Source organism: Ascaphus truei, chromosome 7 (genome assembly GCF_040206685.1).
Source record: "Ascaphus truei isolate aAscTru1 chromosome 7, aAscTru1.hap1, whole genome shotgun sequence".
Taxonomy (NCBI): domain Eukaryota; kingdom Metazoa; phylum Chordata; class Amphibia; order Anura; family Ascaphidae; genus Ascaphus; species Ascaphus truei.
The window spans coordinates 103,131,118-103,149,756 of record NC_134489.1 but is presented as its reverse complement, the minus strand read 5'-3'; the positions used below and the strand labels follow the sequence as shown (position 1 = coordinate 103,149,756).

The following is an 18,639-nucleotide window of genomic DNA, read 5'->3' as shown; positions in this document are numbered from 1 at the left end:
GGCGCTATATAAATAAAGACATAGCATACAATACAATCTTCTCCCTCCAGGTTTTTGCAGAGACCAAGGATGAACTCGCCGTGGTCCTGTTTGGCACAGAGGGCACTGATAACGCCCTTGGCAATGGCGATCAGTATCAGAACATCACAGTACACAGGCACCTGATGCTTCCGGACTTTGAGCTCCTGGAGGAAATTCAAAGCGATATCCAGGCAGGCGCTGAGCAGGCTGACTGTATCCTTCCCATCTCTTGGGCGACTGCGAAAAAGGGGAAATTCTCACATGATCACTTTGTAATCAAGACAATCGTGGGAATCTGATCTTTTCTTTTATTGCCTGAAAGATATTTATTTTATATAGAATTCTTTTTTTTTCATGTATTAGCCTTAACTTTCATAGTCCTGGATGCTCTGATCGTGTGCATGGACCTTCTTCAGAAAGAAACATTGTAAGTGCTACTTAGAAAACACCATTTTGGTAGAATTATATATTTTTATTTTAAGTATATGTATTAGAATGATATTATCATTATATTATGTATTATTATTATTAAAAAAAAAAAATTAAAAACCCCCCATTCTGCAGCACATTTGAATAAAGTTTCCCTGTGTTATTAAACAATAAAAACTGGTCTATCTCACTAGGAAATAATTAACGGATAAAACCGCAGACTTAAAACAATATATTGGCACCACAGAAAAGGGATGTAATCCTGTAATCCACGTCACACCGCAGCAAAGTAGTGATGTGTTAAGATAAAGAGCACAGTAACACTACTTGGTTATTAGAGCTGCTGAATAAATGCCATTTTGCTCTTGTTTTTTATTTAAACATCACAAAACGTTTAGTAAGGTAAATGATATAGGGAATTCTGTAATTTTTTTAAGCAGGCTGAGATAACTTGGATGATATAATCTGTATTTCAATGAATGAATTTACCTATTGCCGTAGAGGGAAGAAATATGAGAAGCTGCTCGTTGCAGTTTTCACGGACCTCAGCAGTCAGTTCAGCGAGGATCAGCTGGAGGTTATCATTGCTAACCTTAAGAAAGCCGGGATCTCCCTTCAGTTCTTGTGAGTTACTTCGCTGTAACCTGTAGTGTATACTGTATGCATGGCTAGGGTGCTCTCTGCTTCCCTAACTCGTATCTGTGCTCTCTCACTCTCTGCTTTTCAGCTGTCACTATGCGCACACTTACACAATCTTCTTGATGCACCTAAGAAACGTATAGCTGTCTACACACCCTGAATATCTGAATGTTTGACCTGGTAATCATTTGAAAACATTAGTCACAAAGCTGCTTTAAAACCCTCCCGTTTGTGGCCACATGTTTCCAGCAATGGGGAAATGTGTCTGCCCCATATCGCTGAAGCCAGCCAAATCCTTCTAAATCAGTTTTCTATTTAAAGTAAAACGTGTTGCCTCCACTCTCAGTGAAATGTTTATAAAACCTCCTGTCTCTTAAACCACATTATTTTCCCTCGCTCTGTTCTTGTTCTCAGTCACTGAAAGAGGTTAGTCCCACAAACAGAATGTGGAACACGATGACCAGAAAAACAGTATATAGAAGTATTTCACAACACACTGGATTAGATTGCGCTGGCATCCTTCGTAATACTTCTGTTACATACAACCGCCATTTCTAGGAAGAATTGGATATTTCAGTAGAGTAGTGCTGTATAACACGAGTAGTTCAGAAGGGTCCTCAGACCATTTATTCATGATATTAAAGACATATAGAAGCTCAATGTTTCGGGTGGTGGGGGGTTAAGAGAAACCCTCAGGTATAAAAACATTTTCTTAATCAGATGAATAAAACATTTTATCACCCGAAGAAGTATTCACTTTTTTACCCCAAACGTTGAGCTTCTATATGTCTTTTATATATTGAATTAATGGTCTGAGGACCCTTTTGAACCACAAGTGTGACTACCTCTCTCTCACGAATATATTGCTTGCAACTGTGACAGTTTGTAGGGGATCCCTCCACGAATAATCAATGCACCACTTAAAACCAAATCCATTTTTACCCTACAGCAGGCGTGCAGGACACGTACATACAGTGCTTTTCTTGTAGTAATAAAGGGCCACGTTCCCATTACCCGCAAACTTCCTTTTTTTTTTTTTTAAATCCTGTACAGAAGACGGCAAATAAATAAAAATGTGTGTTCATGTGTTATGAGATGAGCAGTAGGATCATAGTCTGTGAAAACGGCCTTCCAGTGGGATTAAACGCTGGCAATTTTTACATTGACTTCATGCACCTTTATTTGCTTCCCGGCAGTGAAGGATTTCGCTGCCCCGGACATTTGTACAAGTCTGCGATGTAGCGCATGCAGAGAGATAACGTCCTCTCGATGTTTCCCCAGCCTGCCTTTCCCTTTAGATGCCGAAGAGGACGGTGGTGGAGACAGGAACAGCGGCAGAGGGGAGGGTGCCGGCAATGACCGGCGACAGGGTCCTGGGAAAGGGTTGTCTGACCAGCAGAAACATGGCATCCAGATGGTGAGGAAGATGATGTTTTCTCTGGAGGGTGAAGACGGTCTGGACGACATTTACACTTTCAGGTAATCTCCTGTGGGCACATCAGTGGATCAATAACTCTACTGGTACTTTTATCATTTAGATCCCTACGGGCACACTATATTACTATAGTCACATGTCACTATTCTATTGTATTTATAAATATTACTCTCATGCGAAGCGTAGTGTGTCGCTGGACCTCGTCAGCACTTTGCTGTCTCACTCTGCTTGTTGACGTTGTGATTTAGGGACAGCCTGGAGAAACTTTCCATCTTCAAGAAGATCGAGAGGAAGCCCATGGGCTGGCCCTGCCAGCTCACCATAGGGTCCAGTCTTTCCATACGCATCGTGGGATACAAATCTGTACGTACAACTTGAACTCTAAACACTTTTCCTTTTTCCATGCCCCTCGGCAGCAAAAAGAGGTCATTCACGTAGTGCCGCCATGTGCTTTGCACGTTGGGAGGCGGGAGGCCCGTGTGGTCACTAGTGGGGCTGCTTAAGTACTCAAGAAGTAATTGACACCTGATAGTGATTTGAAGGCCTCGGCTGCAGTCACTTTTTTACCCACCATAACTTCTATAATGTGTGGTTGGAACCTATCCCAGCTTCATACTGCAAAGCCAGTATATCCAGCCTCACACGGAAACCCAAGAGGTCAGCATAGCTGTGAGTAGGATTACTGGCTGTGCGCTTGTGTAATGCGGCAGGCAGAAGCTTATAGGGGTCCATGTTAAAATGGACATGAAGCAAGAGGTGACACTGTGTGCTCATTTACATGTCATTTCCCAGAATCCCTGGCTGCAGTGGAAGCTGTTTGCTAAGCGATAATGGGGAAACGCAGGGTTACAGACCTGTCTGGGAAATGGAAATGTGGTGATAGTTTTATTTGCTCTACCAGGAGGGTTTTTGTCACTTTTATACCCACCATAACTGATCTAATGTGTACTGCAGTATAAGACCAACATGGCGGTAACGCCAGCCTCATGGCTCCTAGTGATAACACAAGAGAAATGTGCAAAACTTGTCGTAAAGGTTTGGGAACCAGGCACAATTTGCCCTTTTTCAGGAGCGCAAATAAAGCCCGACCCAGACCGCGCATTGTCAGTGCTGGTTGCGATTTCATTTAATATGCTAATTTGCTTAGTTCTGACACTAGATTGGGCCCATACACCCTGTTTCCCACTGTCTGGCGATTTTATTTTCCGGAAAAATTGCGGAATTGTCAAATCTAGAACTAATTTGCTGTCGTTATTAGCGCTTTGGGGGTTGACGAAACATTTCCAAAGGAAGTGAGACTGGGAAAGAAAACACTAAAAACAACACGACTGCATTTTGGAGAGTTTCACACTTCTCCAAATACAACATATATCGTTAGGTCAGAGTTTATGTGCAATTCATGGCACAATGTATCTCACCAAAGGGAACAATAAAGCAGTCTGCATCTGTAGCTTGGAGGAGTGACCTAGCCCTTAAAGAGAATAGATCTTAAAGCAGACCCTATAAACAGACCCCTCCAAGCTTTTCCCTGTACATTAGCTTGGTATGATTGCTGCTTCTGCTGTTCTCTCCTCTCCTATAGGGGCCGTCGTCCCCACACGCAGGGCTCCACTGTTGGGGTTTGGAGGTATTTGTGGTGGAAGCTGGAAATCGGCAGTTCTCATTCGCCAGTGTAGAATACTCGCCCATAAAAAGCAGCACTATTTGCGAAGCAATTTTATATCAGAGTCCATATTCTCGCTGCTGCTTTTAGGTCACAGAGGAGAAGGTGAAAAAGTCCTGGTCTGTCGTGGATGCCAAGACTATGAAAAAAGAGGATGTGCAGAAGGACACGGTTTATTGTTTGAATAACGACGATGAGACGGAAGTGCCGAGAGATGATACTATCCAAGGTACGGTCGGCTTTTCATGCTCGTTCCTAATGAAATCATCAGTGGGATATTAATGGGACTGAAGGAGCAGTGGCGAGAGCACTGCCTTTGATGCGTTAGCTCTTATCTCCCTGTGCCTCAGTCAAAAATAGATTGTAAGCTCTCCAAGACAGATGCTTATTGTGGTGGCTAAATTGTGTGTACAGCGCTGCGTACATTGGCATGGATATGTAAGAAAAAGCGGTTATTTTGAGTGTTATTTTGGCGGTGTCTGCGGCTCTGCACAGAGGTGCACGTAATCTCCGCCACAACCCTGTTATTGTGTTTGTGGCGCAGGAAATAAACGGGACTTGCACAAGGAGTTGCTGCTTTGTCTAGAACGCTGAGCATCCTTATGGATGAACAGGGCTGTCACGTGAGTCTCTGCACGGGTTTAAGGAAGGTTTTTGTCCCTTTTGTCGGAGTGGGTTTGTTACTGTGTTCTGGCCACCAAGGCTAGGCATATATATATAATTACAGAGAGAGGCCTTGTGGATATTCACGTTCAATTCCTTGGCATCTAAAGGAATGAATACAAACCTAAATTACAGCTGCTTTGTTGAACAGCGTTGAAGGTGTCTCATAGTGCGAGGCATGGTTAATAGTGTGCCTGGAAGCTTCCTCCAGTGGTTACATATACCATGCAGTGCCAGTCATTCTAATTTCTCCCATGGATGGACACCTGTTATATGTACAACAATGTTTTGATTAATATGAGTTGTCAATTGATGATCATTACACTTTTTAATGGATGTGACAAGAATATTAGCACAAGTTGCTTAAAACAAAGTTCCTGGCCTTCCTTCTGCTCTTGTAACCTTTTTAGAGAGAGCCGGGTTCTGCTCTGTGAGGGTCTTGCTGTCTTTCCTCAGCATTTTTGGGTTGTGGGGAGTGCTTACCACTGGCTGTTAATTGGGGTTGTGAAATAAAAGTTGTTTCTGAGGCAAAGGGGTATTGTAATTACTTTATGTGCATTTGTAAGATGAAGACATAAGGATATAAGATAATACTTGTACTGTATTTTAATGTATGAGTTTATCAACAGTGTAGGTCATTTTATGTATCTACATTTTTTAACTTTATAGGTCTGTATTTTTGTACATAGGATGTCTTGTGCTAGGTTTGCAATTTTTAGTCTCTTGTGATTTAAAAAACATTTTTTATGTCACAATATGTTCACTTGCATAATTGCAATTTTGTCTCTAACAGCTTTTTATAGTGTAGCACTAAGGACAGTAGTGTTTAACATTTTTTTGGTTTAAGGAACCCAATAATTGTGAAATTCTGCAGAACCTCAACCCTCTCTTATAGCAAGTATTAGATCAGATGCATTGTAAGGAACCCCGACCCTCTCTAATAGCGCGTCTGAGATCAGATGCATTTTAAGGAACCCCAACCCTCTCTAATAGCGTTTCTGAGATCAGATGCATTGTAAATTCTTCTGTATTTGGTACCATTTTCAAATGACCTGAACATTTCAGGGAACCCTTTAAGGTCTCCTAGGAACCCTGGTTGAAAAACACTGATCTAGGATGACGTTGTATTGGATTCAGCTGATGATGGGAGGAGTGTATATTTCATGGGTCTGTATTGACCGCCCTATTTCTAGCAGTCACATTGTGTTCTTGAGACCCCGAAACGTTGTGTATTAGAATAAAGAATTTCTCAAAATGTAACTAAGACGGAAGAGCCACAACATTTATCTTTGCACGGTAGCAGCTCCTGTGACGGAGCACTCAGCAAACCATGCAAGCAGCTTTAGTTGCTAATTATGGTACGTTGTGCATCTCTTATTTGACTTTATCTAATGTTGTATAATTAAACACACTTAAGATTTAGGAGAAGTTTTGTTTTTAGGTTAGTTTGGAAGTTAAAATATGGCACACGGAACGTGTTGATCTTGTCAGTGTGATGTTCATAAGACTGGCACAGGTTTAGGGGACCTATGTGAGACATGCAGGGGCCTCGGGTGTTTCTGTTTAAACTTTAACAGGAAAAGTTGCGTGAATGTTTTGCAATGTGCGATCGCTTGGTTTAATTGGTATTCTTGCAGCTGTATTCTCACGCACAGCTGACCACGTTCTGTACATGCTCACGCCACGAGAACACGATGAGCAGGAATCCCTGCACAATCGGTACTTATTGCGGCTGCTTTTTCTCTCTCTCGAGGTTTCCGCTACGGAAGTGACATTGTACCGTTCTCTAAAGTGGACCAGGAGCAGATGAAATACAAAACCGAAGCAAAGTGCTTTGCTGTGCTGGGTTTCACAAAGTCATCGCAGGTACACTTCTGCTACAAAAAGCCATAATTACCTGGAAAGGCAGTGAGCGAACATCTGCACGTGGCTGCCATAAGTGCAAGCGCTTGTGTACAGTATCACAAAAAGGCCCAGTGCTACATCTGACTTGACATATTATATAGTTAAATACTTATCTGTTTATAAGCAAGGGTTATTTAGTTCAATTGGCAAAGTACTTTAATCCTACAGCCACGTCCCGGTACGGCCCACCTGTAGCTCCTAGCACTGCTGCGCCTGCAACACGCTCTTATACCCTCTCTAATGGAGGGAGAGCAGTCCTTAATAGACGGGTCAGTCACTGGTGCTCAGCAAGAACTGCAATTAAATAGGCGGGATGGGTGAGCTTGGAAACAGGGAGGAGGCGTGGCTAACCGCCATGTTGTTTTACCAACTGAAATTAACAAACGCACACAGCCCCTGTAAGCTCAGATCCCAAATCCACCACGTTATCTATCCTATCTATCCTATCTATCTATCCTATCTATCTATCCTATCTATCTATCCTATCTATCCTATCTATCTATCCTATCTATCTATCCTATCTATCTAATCTATCTATCTAATCTATCTATCCTATCTATCCTATCTATCTATCCTATCTATCTATCCTATCTATCTATCCTATCTATCTATCCTATCTATCTATCCTATCTATCTATCCTATCTATCCTATCTATCCTATCTATCCTATCTATCCTATCTATCCTATCTATCCTATCTATCTATCCTATCTATCCATCCTATCTATCCATCCTATCTATCCATCCTATCTATCCATCCTATCTATCCATCCTATCTATCCATCCTATCTATCTATCCTATCTATCCTATCTATCCTATCTATCCTATCTATCCTATCTATCCTATCTATCTATCCTATCTATCTATCCTATCTATCTATCCTATCTATCCTATCTATCTATCCTATCTATTCTATCTATCCTATCTATCCTATCTATCCTATCTATCCTATCTATCCTATCTATCCTATCTATCCTATCTATCCTATCTATCCTATCTATCCTATCTATCCTATCTATCTATCCCGGCGCACATCTAACATGACAAATTATTTCGTTTATTACTACTTATATTTTTTTCTTCTCATAAGTTTGGGTCACTTAGTGCAATCTTTTTGTCCAAAATATTTCAAGCCAGTAAGCACATCACGCTGCCGCCCTCCCAGCCGGTCCTATACTACCCATATTATACTGTCCTTTGTATTTCCTCCGCTGCAGAGAGAAAAGAAAACCATAATATAGCCAATAACATGAGATGCGTGATGTGTATGTGGTGATGGGAGGGGTTCATTTTTAGGTGCACTATATATATTTTGCTAATTTGGCTGTAGCATTGGGCTTTACTGCCTTTAGCTGCACTATATTCGCTCTTTGTGAGTTGCAGGGCAGTTACAGCGGGTTTAATATATACACAATGATCTTTACAGGTCCAGAGGAATCACTATTTGGGAAACCAGGTCATCAAGATCTTTCCGGGAAAGGACGATGAGGTGAGAGCGTTTTTTTAGAAGTTTTCGTTCGCAATGATTTCTGTGGCGAGCCTGCGAATAAAGCCATGAAAACAAAGATGGCGGCGCATAGAGAAAATGACTTATTGCGGAAGAAAATGGCGTACATATTTCATATGCCCATAAAATATGTAAATCCAGGTGCATTACAAGGGATTTTACTGCAGTGCTGCGGTATCAGACGGGAAAGAATCGCTGTTGAAAACCAAGGGGCAAATTAATGATTCTCTGCGCCAGTAGCCCCCCCAAAATAATATCTTGTCATTGTGCAGCGTCATTTAATTATAATTTAATGCTGCAAGATGTGCATCGTTATCTCCAAGATGAAGAGAGAATGAATCGGTTGAGACTTATTAGTGATGATAATATCGGCACATGGCAGCGTTATTAAAAGCTAAACATGCGCAATCTTCTGCCCGCGCTCCCGATATTTACGAAATTCCCCAATTTGTTCCGATTCGCTGAGTTTGCCATCCTGAGATATGAGAGAGACCCGTTTCCACCAGTTTAGTAGAGAACCCATTACTTTTATATACCGCCTGATCTATATACTGCTGGATACATTCAGCTATGCCGAATTTCACTGCGACTTTGTCAGTTTCAGGTTAAAATGTTTTTTTTTTTTTTATTATATTATTGTGCGTTTCAGTGAAACATGCGACGCGGGGAATTCGGACACGTTTGTGCACCCCTAGTAAATGCCGCGTATAACTTACCCGGCATCATCCTTGCGACGAAGACCGTGTAATCATTGTTTGTGCTGAAGGCGCTTGCAGATAATGCGACCATATCCAAGGTCGCCCAAACTGTCTCCCCATCCTCATTCTGCGCTGTGCCTCAATGTTCTTTTCTGCAGGCCGCCGCGGTCGCGCTCTCTGCACTAATAAACGCGCTGGAGGATTTGGACATGGTGGCCATAGTGCGCTATGCCTACGACAGAAGATCTAACCCTCAGGTTGGCATGGCCTTCCCCTACATCAAGGACAAGTATGAGGTACGAAGTCCTCGGCCGCCGCGGGGCGATGGAGCGATATCAAGACTTCTCTTGTAACCCTCGGGAGGGCGCAGCTTGTTCATCAGTTTTGGTTTGCTAAAGAAAACAGTGTCTTCTTATAATAATACACTGTGTGTGTTTTATATCGCTGCGCAAAAGGCTGGGGCCTGTGGGGGGAGATGCTTGTTAATTGCCAATGCCTTGAGTGCCGTGGATCGCTGTGTGATTGTAGCGATCGCTTGTGCTCATGGCTCGGAGAGGTATATAACAGTCACCGGTGGCTTTACCATGTCACCCTGTTGCCGATCGGTAGAATCCTTATTTCTCCTTTGTCTAATCCCTTCAGTGTTTGGTGTACGTTCAGCTCCCATACATGGAGGACCTGAGACAATACATGTTTTCTTCACTGAAGAACAATAAGAAATTCACACCGACAGGTACAGTTATCACAGTATCTTACATGTTATACTATTGTCTGTTTTCCTAACGTCGTCTTCTGTTTTCTTGCTACTAGCAGAAGAAATTGTAATCCGTGGGGGCCAAATATATTTAAAAAAATGTTTGAGCCAGCAAGAAAGGTGTGAGAGATTTTTGGGGACGGGTGTAGGGTCACACACACACACACACACACACACACACACACACACACACACACACACACACACACACACACACACACACACACACACACACACACACACACACTGTCCCTGATACGCACGCGCACGCACTCTGTCCCTGATACGCACGCGCAAACACTCTGTCCCTGATACGCACGCGCAAACACTCTGTCCCTGATACGCACACGCACACACTCTGTCCCTGATACGCACACGCACACACACTGTCCCTGATACGCACACGCAAACACTCTGTCCCTGATACGCACACGCAAACACTCTGTCCCTGATACGCACACGCAAACACTCTGTCCCTGATACGCACACGCAAACACTCTGTCCCTGATACGCACACGCAAACACTCTGTCCCTGATACGCACACGCACACACTCTGTCCCTGATACACACACGCACACACTTTGTCCCTGAACACGCACACACTGTCCCTGATACGCACACGCACACATTCTGTCCATGATACGCACACGCACACATTCTGTCCCTGATACGCACACGCACACACTTTGTCCCTGATAACGCACACGCATACACTGTCCCTGATACGCACACGCACACATTCTGTCCATGATACAGACACGCACACATTCTGTCCCTGATACGCACACGCAAACACTCTGTCCCTGATACGCACACGCACACATTCTGTCCATGATACAGACACGCACACATTCTGTCCATGATACACACACGCACACATTCTGTCCATGATACACACACGCACACATTCTGTCCATGATACACACACGCACACATTCTGTCCTTGATGCAAACACTCTGTCCCTGATACGCACACGCAAACACTCTGTCCCTGATACGCACACGCAAACACTCTGTCCCTGATACGCACACGCAAACACTCTGTCCCTGATACGCACACGCACACACTCTGTCCCTGATACACACACGCACACACTTTGTCCCTGAACACGCACACACTGTCCCTGATACGCACACGCACACATTCTGTCCATGATACGCACACGCACACATTCTGTCCCTGATACGCACACGCACACACTTTGTCCCTGATAACGCACACGCATACACTGTCCCTGATACGCACACGCACACATTCTGTCCATGATACAGACACGCACACATTCTGTCCCTGATACGCACACGCAAACACTCTGTCCCTGATACGCACACGCACACATTCTGTCCATGATACAGACACGCACACATTCTGTCCATGATACACACACGCACACATTCTGTCCATGATACACACACGCACACATTCTGTCCATGATACACACACGCACACATTCTGTCCTTGATACGCACACATTCTGTCCCTGATACGCACACGCACACATTCTGTCCCTGATACGCACACGCACACATTCTGTCCCTGATACGCACACGCACACACTCTGTCCTTGATACGCACACATTCTGTCCCTGATACGCACACGCACACATTCTGTCCCTGATAACGCACACGCACACACTCTGTCCATGATACGCACACATTCAGTCCATGATACACACACGCACACACTCTGTCCCTGATACACACTCTCTGTCGCTGATACATACACGCACACATTCTGTCCCTGATACGCACTCATTCTGTCCCTGATACGCACACATTCTGTCGCTGATACACACACACACTATCCCTGATATAGATATATCGATGGGGCACGATTTTTGACAATCATGGCGGGGAATGACGCACTGAGACGGCTGGCTATATTGCACAGATTGAACACACGCTAGGCGCCATGATTTTTCCAACCCTGTTTTTTTTTTCTTTTAACTTGTTATTTCTTTGAATTTTCTGCAAAGCGTGGAGAGAGGTGGTACAGAAAATAAAAGGGTGACACCATACTTTTAAATTACAAACATTTACATACCTAGATAAATTACACCGCTGATTTCTTCTATCAATTGCAAGAGAACTTAAATCTAATGAATAACTATTTGGTATGTTTCTGTGAGCTGATTAGGCAAACCTCTCCCTTCATTGTTAGTCAAGTGAATGTATTTAAGACAGTCTATCTTGGCCGTGTGTAACATCTTAAAGTGTCACATAAAGTGGCTGTGGAGTTCATTTTGGAGTTGAAATTGGAGGTGAACATTACAAGAAAATCTGGACTCTGAACAACCACAACAACAACTCTGCAGCTGTGAGAAATGTACCTAACTAAAAGCTGTGATTATTTGTACTCTTTCTGTCCCCCAGTACCTGGGAAGTCTCTCCTCCTGCATCTCACTATGCCCTCCCTATTGCTTTTTCTGCTTACTGTTTCCTCACTCCTTTTATGAACGTTTCTGTTCTCTCCAACTTCCCCACTCCCCTCCTATCCACATCTCTCCTCCCCTCTGCCTGTGCCCATACACTGCACCATTATTTATACAAATCCTTCCCAACAACTAATTTACCCTTCAATAAAAAGCACCCCCACACATCCTCTACTCACACCCTCTATCTACTCCTTCCTGCTGCTGGGGAGCTCTCCTAATCCTGAACCCAGACATAAATACACCTGCTCTCACCCACGCCTCCCTGCCATCTCCTCCCATGCAAATGGTGTTAACCTTCTTATTTAATACTAACTAACCTTAACTTGCCCCACAAATCAAGCATCCCAACAGCCTGGACTTATGGCTATTGTCCCACACCTACAGCCACTCCTACCACCCATTGTGGCCAAGCACTGCCATCTACAGCACTTAGTGGTTTTGCACTAATGAGTTTAGTCACTTTACTATGGAGCTAATGTAACTTTCTCGGTGTTGCACAGAATGTGTAATGAGCTCTGTCCTGCAGTTTTATAAAACGATCTTAACTCACATAGATCTTATAATCTCACTGACATTGGAGGAATACACTTTTCCCAAGGGCTTCTCACCTGCAAAATCCCAGCATTACCCTATCTTGGGAAATACAAAAGTCACCCGATGCCCTTTCTCACCCTCTGTGCCTGACACCCCTAAGGCCGTTATATGTGTAACCCTCCCTGTCCGAATCTTAAGGAGTTTACATCAGGTGACTATGTTCATGGCTGGTCTCCATCGCTCATACATGGTCGGGGTGCTGGGTCAGTGCAGGCTGGTCTCCGTCTCTCATACATGGTCAGGGTGCTGGGTCAGTGCAGGCTGGTCTCAGTCTCTCATACCTCGGGTGCTGGGTCAGTGCAGGCTGGTCTCCGTCTCTCATACATGGTCAGGGTGCTGGGTCAGTGCAGGCTGGTCTCAGTCTCTCATACCTCGGGTGCTGGGTCCGTGCAGGCTGGTCTCAGTCTCTCATATATGGTCGGGGTGCTGGGTCAGTGCAGGCTTGTCTCAGTCTCTCATACTTGGTCAGGGTGCTGGGTCAGTGCAGGCTGGTCTCAGTCTCTCAGACCTAGTCGGGGTGCTGGGTCCGTGCAGACTGGGCTCAGTCTCATACCTCGGGTGCTGGGTCCGTGCAGGCTGGGCTCAGTCTCTCAGAGCTGGTCAGGGTGCAGGTCGGGCGTAGATATGCTGATGGAATAATAATGGGCGCCAGGAAATTTTATAGTACACACAGGAGCTTTATTAACAGCCGTTGATAATTCTCTTCACACTTGGACACCCTTCGCTCTCTTCACAGTTCTGATATAGTTGCAAAGGTTGTACTAGTTGCTTCTTTCCTTGGTTCCCGCATCTTAATACACTAGGGAGTTACTGAGGCTGGTTTCTCTTTGGGTTAGTTTAATCTTCCCTGTTCTGTTCAGCACCCGTAAGGTTATATTACCAGTGAGCCCCTTGCGGGCATTGTCTGACATTCTGTTTCCTCGGGGTCACTATCCCGGTACTGTATCCTGACTGCCACCTCTTCGCAGACTGGGTCTGAGTTAGCTATGGATCTTCCCATTGGGCCCATCGGACCATGCCCTACAGTTCCTATCTGGGGAGCCCTTTTTGGGCTTAGGCTTCCTCGTATCTGAAACAATGGGCTCATCATGGCCGTTGCTACTGACGGTATCTGGGTAGGGCACTTTTCCTAACTAAAGCACCAAACGGGGACAGGTCAACTAGAACCTTCGGACTGGCTATATATACACCCCGATAGTGATGTCACTGGCCACCAAGCATACAGTGGGCGTGGCCTCTTTTCTGCCAGGTCACTCTATAGCATGTGAGAGGCGTTACTCTGCGTGAGCCCACACAGTCAACCCATTAAGGCCATTAAACCCTTGCAATAGTGGTCCCTAAAAAGGGGGCATGGGGGGGGGGGCTCTACACATGTATTTCCACTACTGCTGTCTGTTTCCCAATGTGTTACTTAAAGGTAGTGTCCTCATCACAAATATACTCCAGTGCTAAAACACTTACACACCTTTGCGTTTCCAATCTGATGTAATATAATGATGCCTTGTGGTCCTTCCCTTTTGTCTTGTCAGTCACACTGCGGCCTTCCTGCCTCTTTGCCCCCAAACTGCTGCTGGTAACGGCCGCTGTTCTTTTCTTGCCCCCAGATACGCAGCTGTCTGCAGTGGACTCCCTGATTGACAACATGAGTTTGGTGTATGATGATGGAGAGAGCATTGAAGATATGTTCAAACCCAGCAAAATACCAAATCCTCAGTTCCAGAGGTTGTTCCAGGTGGCTAGTAATTATATGTTTGTTACCCAAGCATCATGCACAGAATACTCTCAGGTTCAGCACCGGTGTGTCGTCGCGTTGGCGCGTCTGCGTGTGTGTGCCCCCCCCATACCCACAGCTTTCACGTTCAGGTATTTTCCGTGGCTTTTTCTCGTCGAATATTTCATGCGCGTGCGTTCCGTTCTCTGCCTCTATTTATTGATCCTTCGCTGCCGGAAAGTGCTGCAGAGTATTACCAAGCGGTGGGGCCTGCAGCAGCAGAGCAGTCACACAGTCTGTCCCCCTCTATACAGCTGGTTATACATGATTAGACGTGGCAGTGCATGGGTTAAGGGTGCAATCATCCCCAAAAACTATTTGGGAAAGAATTCGGAAAATAAATATTCAGCACTTTGTGTGCAATTTCTCATGAGATCTCGTATTAAACGCGGAACAAGGAGTTCTAAGGAAAGGAAATGTTAACAAAATGTGTTTTCGAAGCAGATTAGCCAGCCTTGTACCTTTAAATCCACAGCCAATTCTTTCTTTTTATGCGGATACAAAGGTCGCCCCAGATATTTTCTGTAAAACTTCCATACGGCGCTTTCTTGGCGTTGTTCATCTAGGTTCCCATGTGTATTGTTCTCCCCCTTCCACAAATTGTTCAGTGGCTAATGTACAGATAATCACTGAAAAACATAATGCAACAATGCAGCTGGCCCCAGTCTGAAACCCTCAGATATTGTGTGATCGATTAGCGGCCCAGCTGTTGCTATCCGAGCACCAATCAATAGGTGTTTTGAGCAGTAAGAGAATAAACACTTTTCTTCTTGCCGCTGGTCTACCTTTATTGGTATTCGAGTCCAGCAATTACCGTGGCAACGTCCGATGACAAAGCTTCTCGCGTTCCCTGCGAGACGCCTGTAATGGGAGGATGCTGCTTTAGTGCAGCCATTGAATATCATCATATGCTATACATGCAGCAAAGCACGTCCGGCATCTGAACACGCTTTCGGGTTGAAGATTGAGACCAAGAAAAGAGGAAATGAAAGCGTTGAATGGTTCTGATATTGGATTTCCAGTCTTTGCTATAACTACATTTTGTCCAGCGTTGCTTTAAAACGACAGTCCGCGCTAATTGCAATTTAATTTATTTTTTGGCCTTGCTTGAAGATCCCACCTTGCCTTTTTGAAGGCTTTTTTTTAAATTTATTTTTTAATCTGATGCTTCGTTTAGGAGATGCGAACATTTAAAATATGAAGTGTCTGGAAGGTTACAAAGTTCTTACCAGACCTCATTCCAGACTAAAGGTGTGTGTGTGTGTGTGTGTGTGTGTGTTTGTTTTAACAGTCTTTCACTGAGACACTGATTGAGCCACCTGTGCTGAAGCAGGGATATAAACAGAAAAAGTGTGGCGCTCAACACTAATGCAGTGAATAATTTAAATAAATCTTTTAAAGTGATTAAAAGTGCATTCATTATAAAACACAAATATATCAAGTGTCTAACATATAACAAACGTGATAGTTGTGACAAATCACTAGAAAATATGTGAAGATATAAACCGCAGTGTCAGTAATAGGTAGATTAAGAAAAAATTATGTTGTATATATACTCCTCCTCTCAGAACCCTGGGACAGGATTTCAAATATCCTCCACATTCAGCATCCAAAAAATCAGGGGCGCGGGGGACGTATCACCAATGGAGAAAGAGGAATAAACACAACATAGAGCAGTGTTGCAGAACACAGTAAGCCTTCAGTCAATCAATAACCTCCAATGGTTATACTCACGAATGGCAGGAAAATCTAGGGCATATCCCAAACTGTGGATAGCGTGGGTGGTGATAAGCTCGGTACAGCAGAAGTACCGAGTACAGAAGTAGGAAGAGGGTATAAATAGTACAGTAAGTGTGGGTGGGAGTCATAGACTCCTGAAGAAGCGACACACAGTGAAACGCGTAGAGTCCGGCGTTTGGAAGAAGCACTTTCCAGAGTAGAGCAGAGGGACCAGAGCTGGGAGGAGGGCGAGTGACGTCATCGGAATTCCGGAACCCGGAAGTGACGCTTGCGGAAGTAGCGGAGGCCTGCAGTGGTTCTGCTGTACCGAGCTTATCACCACCCACGCTTGCCACATTTTGGGCTATGCCCTTGATTTTCCTGCCATTCGTGAGTATAACCATTGGAGGTTATTGATTAACTGAAGGCTTATTGTGTTCTGCAACACTGCTCTATGTTCTTTTTTGACCTGTTGGTGGCCCTTGAGGACTGGAGTTGGCCACCCCTGCCATAATATGTTCTCTTTGATGCCCCACAGTGCGCTGGGTTTGTAAGCCGTGTTCTCTCTCCATATCAGTGTCTGCAGCACAAGGCTTTCCATCCAGAGGAGCCTCTACCCCCCATAGACCAGCAGCTACTGGACATGTTAGAGAGGCCCCGGGATGTCACTGCCGGATGCCAGGCACACCTAGAGAAGATTAAAGCCTGCTTCCCGCTGCAGGAGGCCAGCAAGAGGAAGGAGCAGAAGACCGCGCAGGATATCTTCCAAGATAAGTAGGTCCCTACTCTGCTGCTTAGTAGATTGTCAGAGTAATATTGTGCTTTTGCATGCCTTGTTTGCCTTGTGCACATGTTCCGCATGCATCTGTAGTGATTGAGATCCTTGGTAGTGCCAGTTACTTTGTAGCTTTTCCACAAGGTATCCCTGAACTGGTAGAGTGCTATAAGGTCAGGTGTAACCCATGGAAGGTGGGCCCCCCGTACCCTTATTTTGCGTAGTGGAGCATGGGTATCGCAGAGTTTTAAGAACTCAGATTGGAAGTAGTCGAGCGCAGAATCAGGGTCGGGAATTAAATCGATTCTGTGCCATGGGCAGTTGGTAAGATCATCCAGAAACTGTTGTGGGTTAAAGTTTTTAAATGTTCTAGTGAGGAGAACTTTAGGGCTTGAATGGGGCGGTTTAATTTTCCTTACACAATACACTATTGCATGGTCACTGAAAATATCAGGAAGGATGCCAGAGGATTGGATTCTGCTGGGGTTTGAGGAGAGAATCCAGTCTAGCAAGGAATGGTTATGCGATTTCAGGTTTATCCGTGTGGGTTGGGAAATGAGTTGCGATAGGTTAAGTGACTTGAGTTGTATCTGGATTTTGTGGTTTTTAGGGTCAAGCCAATTGAAGTTGAAATCCCCAAGAACTAGCAGCTCACTCTTCTCATTCAGAGAGGAAATGGAGCCAAGAAACTGGGTGATATCAGTCAGGGATTGTAGAGGGGCTTTAGGGGGGCGGTAGATGCCAGCAAGCAAGATGGGCTTAGAAAAGGGGAGGCAGATTTTGCCAACTAGAATTTCAGAAGAGGGTGGGCTTGGTGGGCAATTTAACAGTGTAAATTGTAATGTGTCTGCAATATAAAATAACACCCCTCCTCCTCTCTTTGACCTATCTCTCCTAAAAATTGAGTATCCCTGAATGGCGATATTTGCATCAGGGGTTTTAGGGGATAGCCATGTTTCTGTAAGAATGATGGCTTTGGATTTATGCATAAGGCACCATGCCCTTAGTTCGTCCAGTTTGGGCAGCAGGCTCCGGATATTTATATGGGCGACAGATAGCCCTTTTTGGAATTTAAAGGTGGAATTCTCAGGGGCATGGGACAGAGCTGAAATGGGAGGACCTGGGTTAGGTTCAATATCACCTGCTAAGGAGAGTAACAGTACGAGTAGGAATTTGGGTATATATCTATCTATCTTGATTACCTAGCCACTGATTAACCACTTCAGAACTAAATGGACCAAATGCTTCATTGGTTTGTAATGCACAACTGCTCCCATATGGCACTGTATGGGTTAATGAACCTATGCACCTGTTTGCTGTCCTTTATGGCCATGTCACTTGTCTTTGCAACGCGTCACAGCCCCCTCAGGTACAACAAAGTGAATCCAAAATAATTGTATCTGTTTATAAATATGTATATGTTTATATAGCGCCATCCAGGTACATAGCGCGTCACAGCAGTAATTCCCCATTATCTCTTAGTATTCAACGCTTTCACAGCAGGTAGGGATTCTGGGTAATGACATGTAAATGAGCACAGTGTCACCTTTTACTTCTTATTCACTGTAGCATGGACCTTATGCCTACCGTATTACACAGCTTTTCAGCACAGCCTGGGTTATAGAAGTG

The 18,639-nt window shown here is 44.4% G+C and overlaps 1 protein-coding gene across 1 annotated transcript in view; it reads left to right on the top strand.

Annotated features, from left to right (window-relative positions):
• XRCC5 (X-ray repair cross complementing 5) overlaps positions 1–18,639 on the top strand; it is a 40,329-nt gene that overhangs the window by 3,626 nt on the left and 18,064 nt on the right. The window contains exons 3-14 of the mRNA XM_075609726.1: positions 51–234; positions 400–448; positions 952–1,074; positions 2,371–2,568; positions 2,773–2,887; positions 4,278–4,416; positions 6,604–6,716; positions 8,182–8,244; positions 9,119–9,256; positions 9,603–9,693; positions 14,350–14,477; positions 16,813–17,009. Coding sequence (XP_075465841.1) covers positions 51–234; positions 400–448; positions 952–1,074; positions 2,371–2,568; positions 2,773–2,887; positions 4,278–4,416; positions 6,604–6,716; positions 8,182–8,244; positions 9,119–9,256; positions 9,603–9,693; positions 14,350–14,477; positions 16,813–17,009 — 1,538 coding nt within the window. The remainder of the gene's footprint in view (positions 1–50; positions 235–399; positions 449–951; positions 1,075–2,370; positions 2,569–2,772; positions 2,888–4,277; positions 4,417–6,603; positions 6,717–8,181; positions 8,245–9,118; positions 9,257–9,602; positions 9,694–14,349; positions 14,478–16,812; positions 17,010–18,639) is intronic.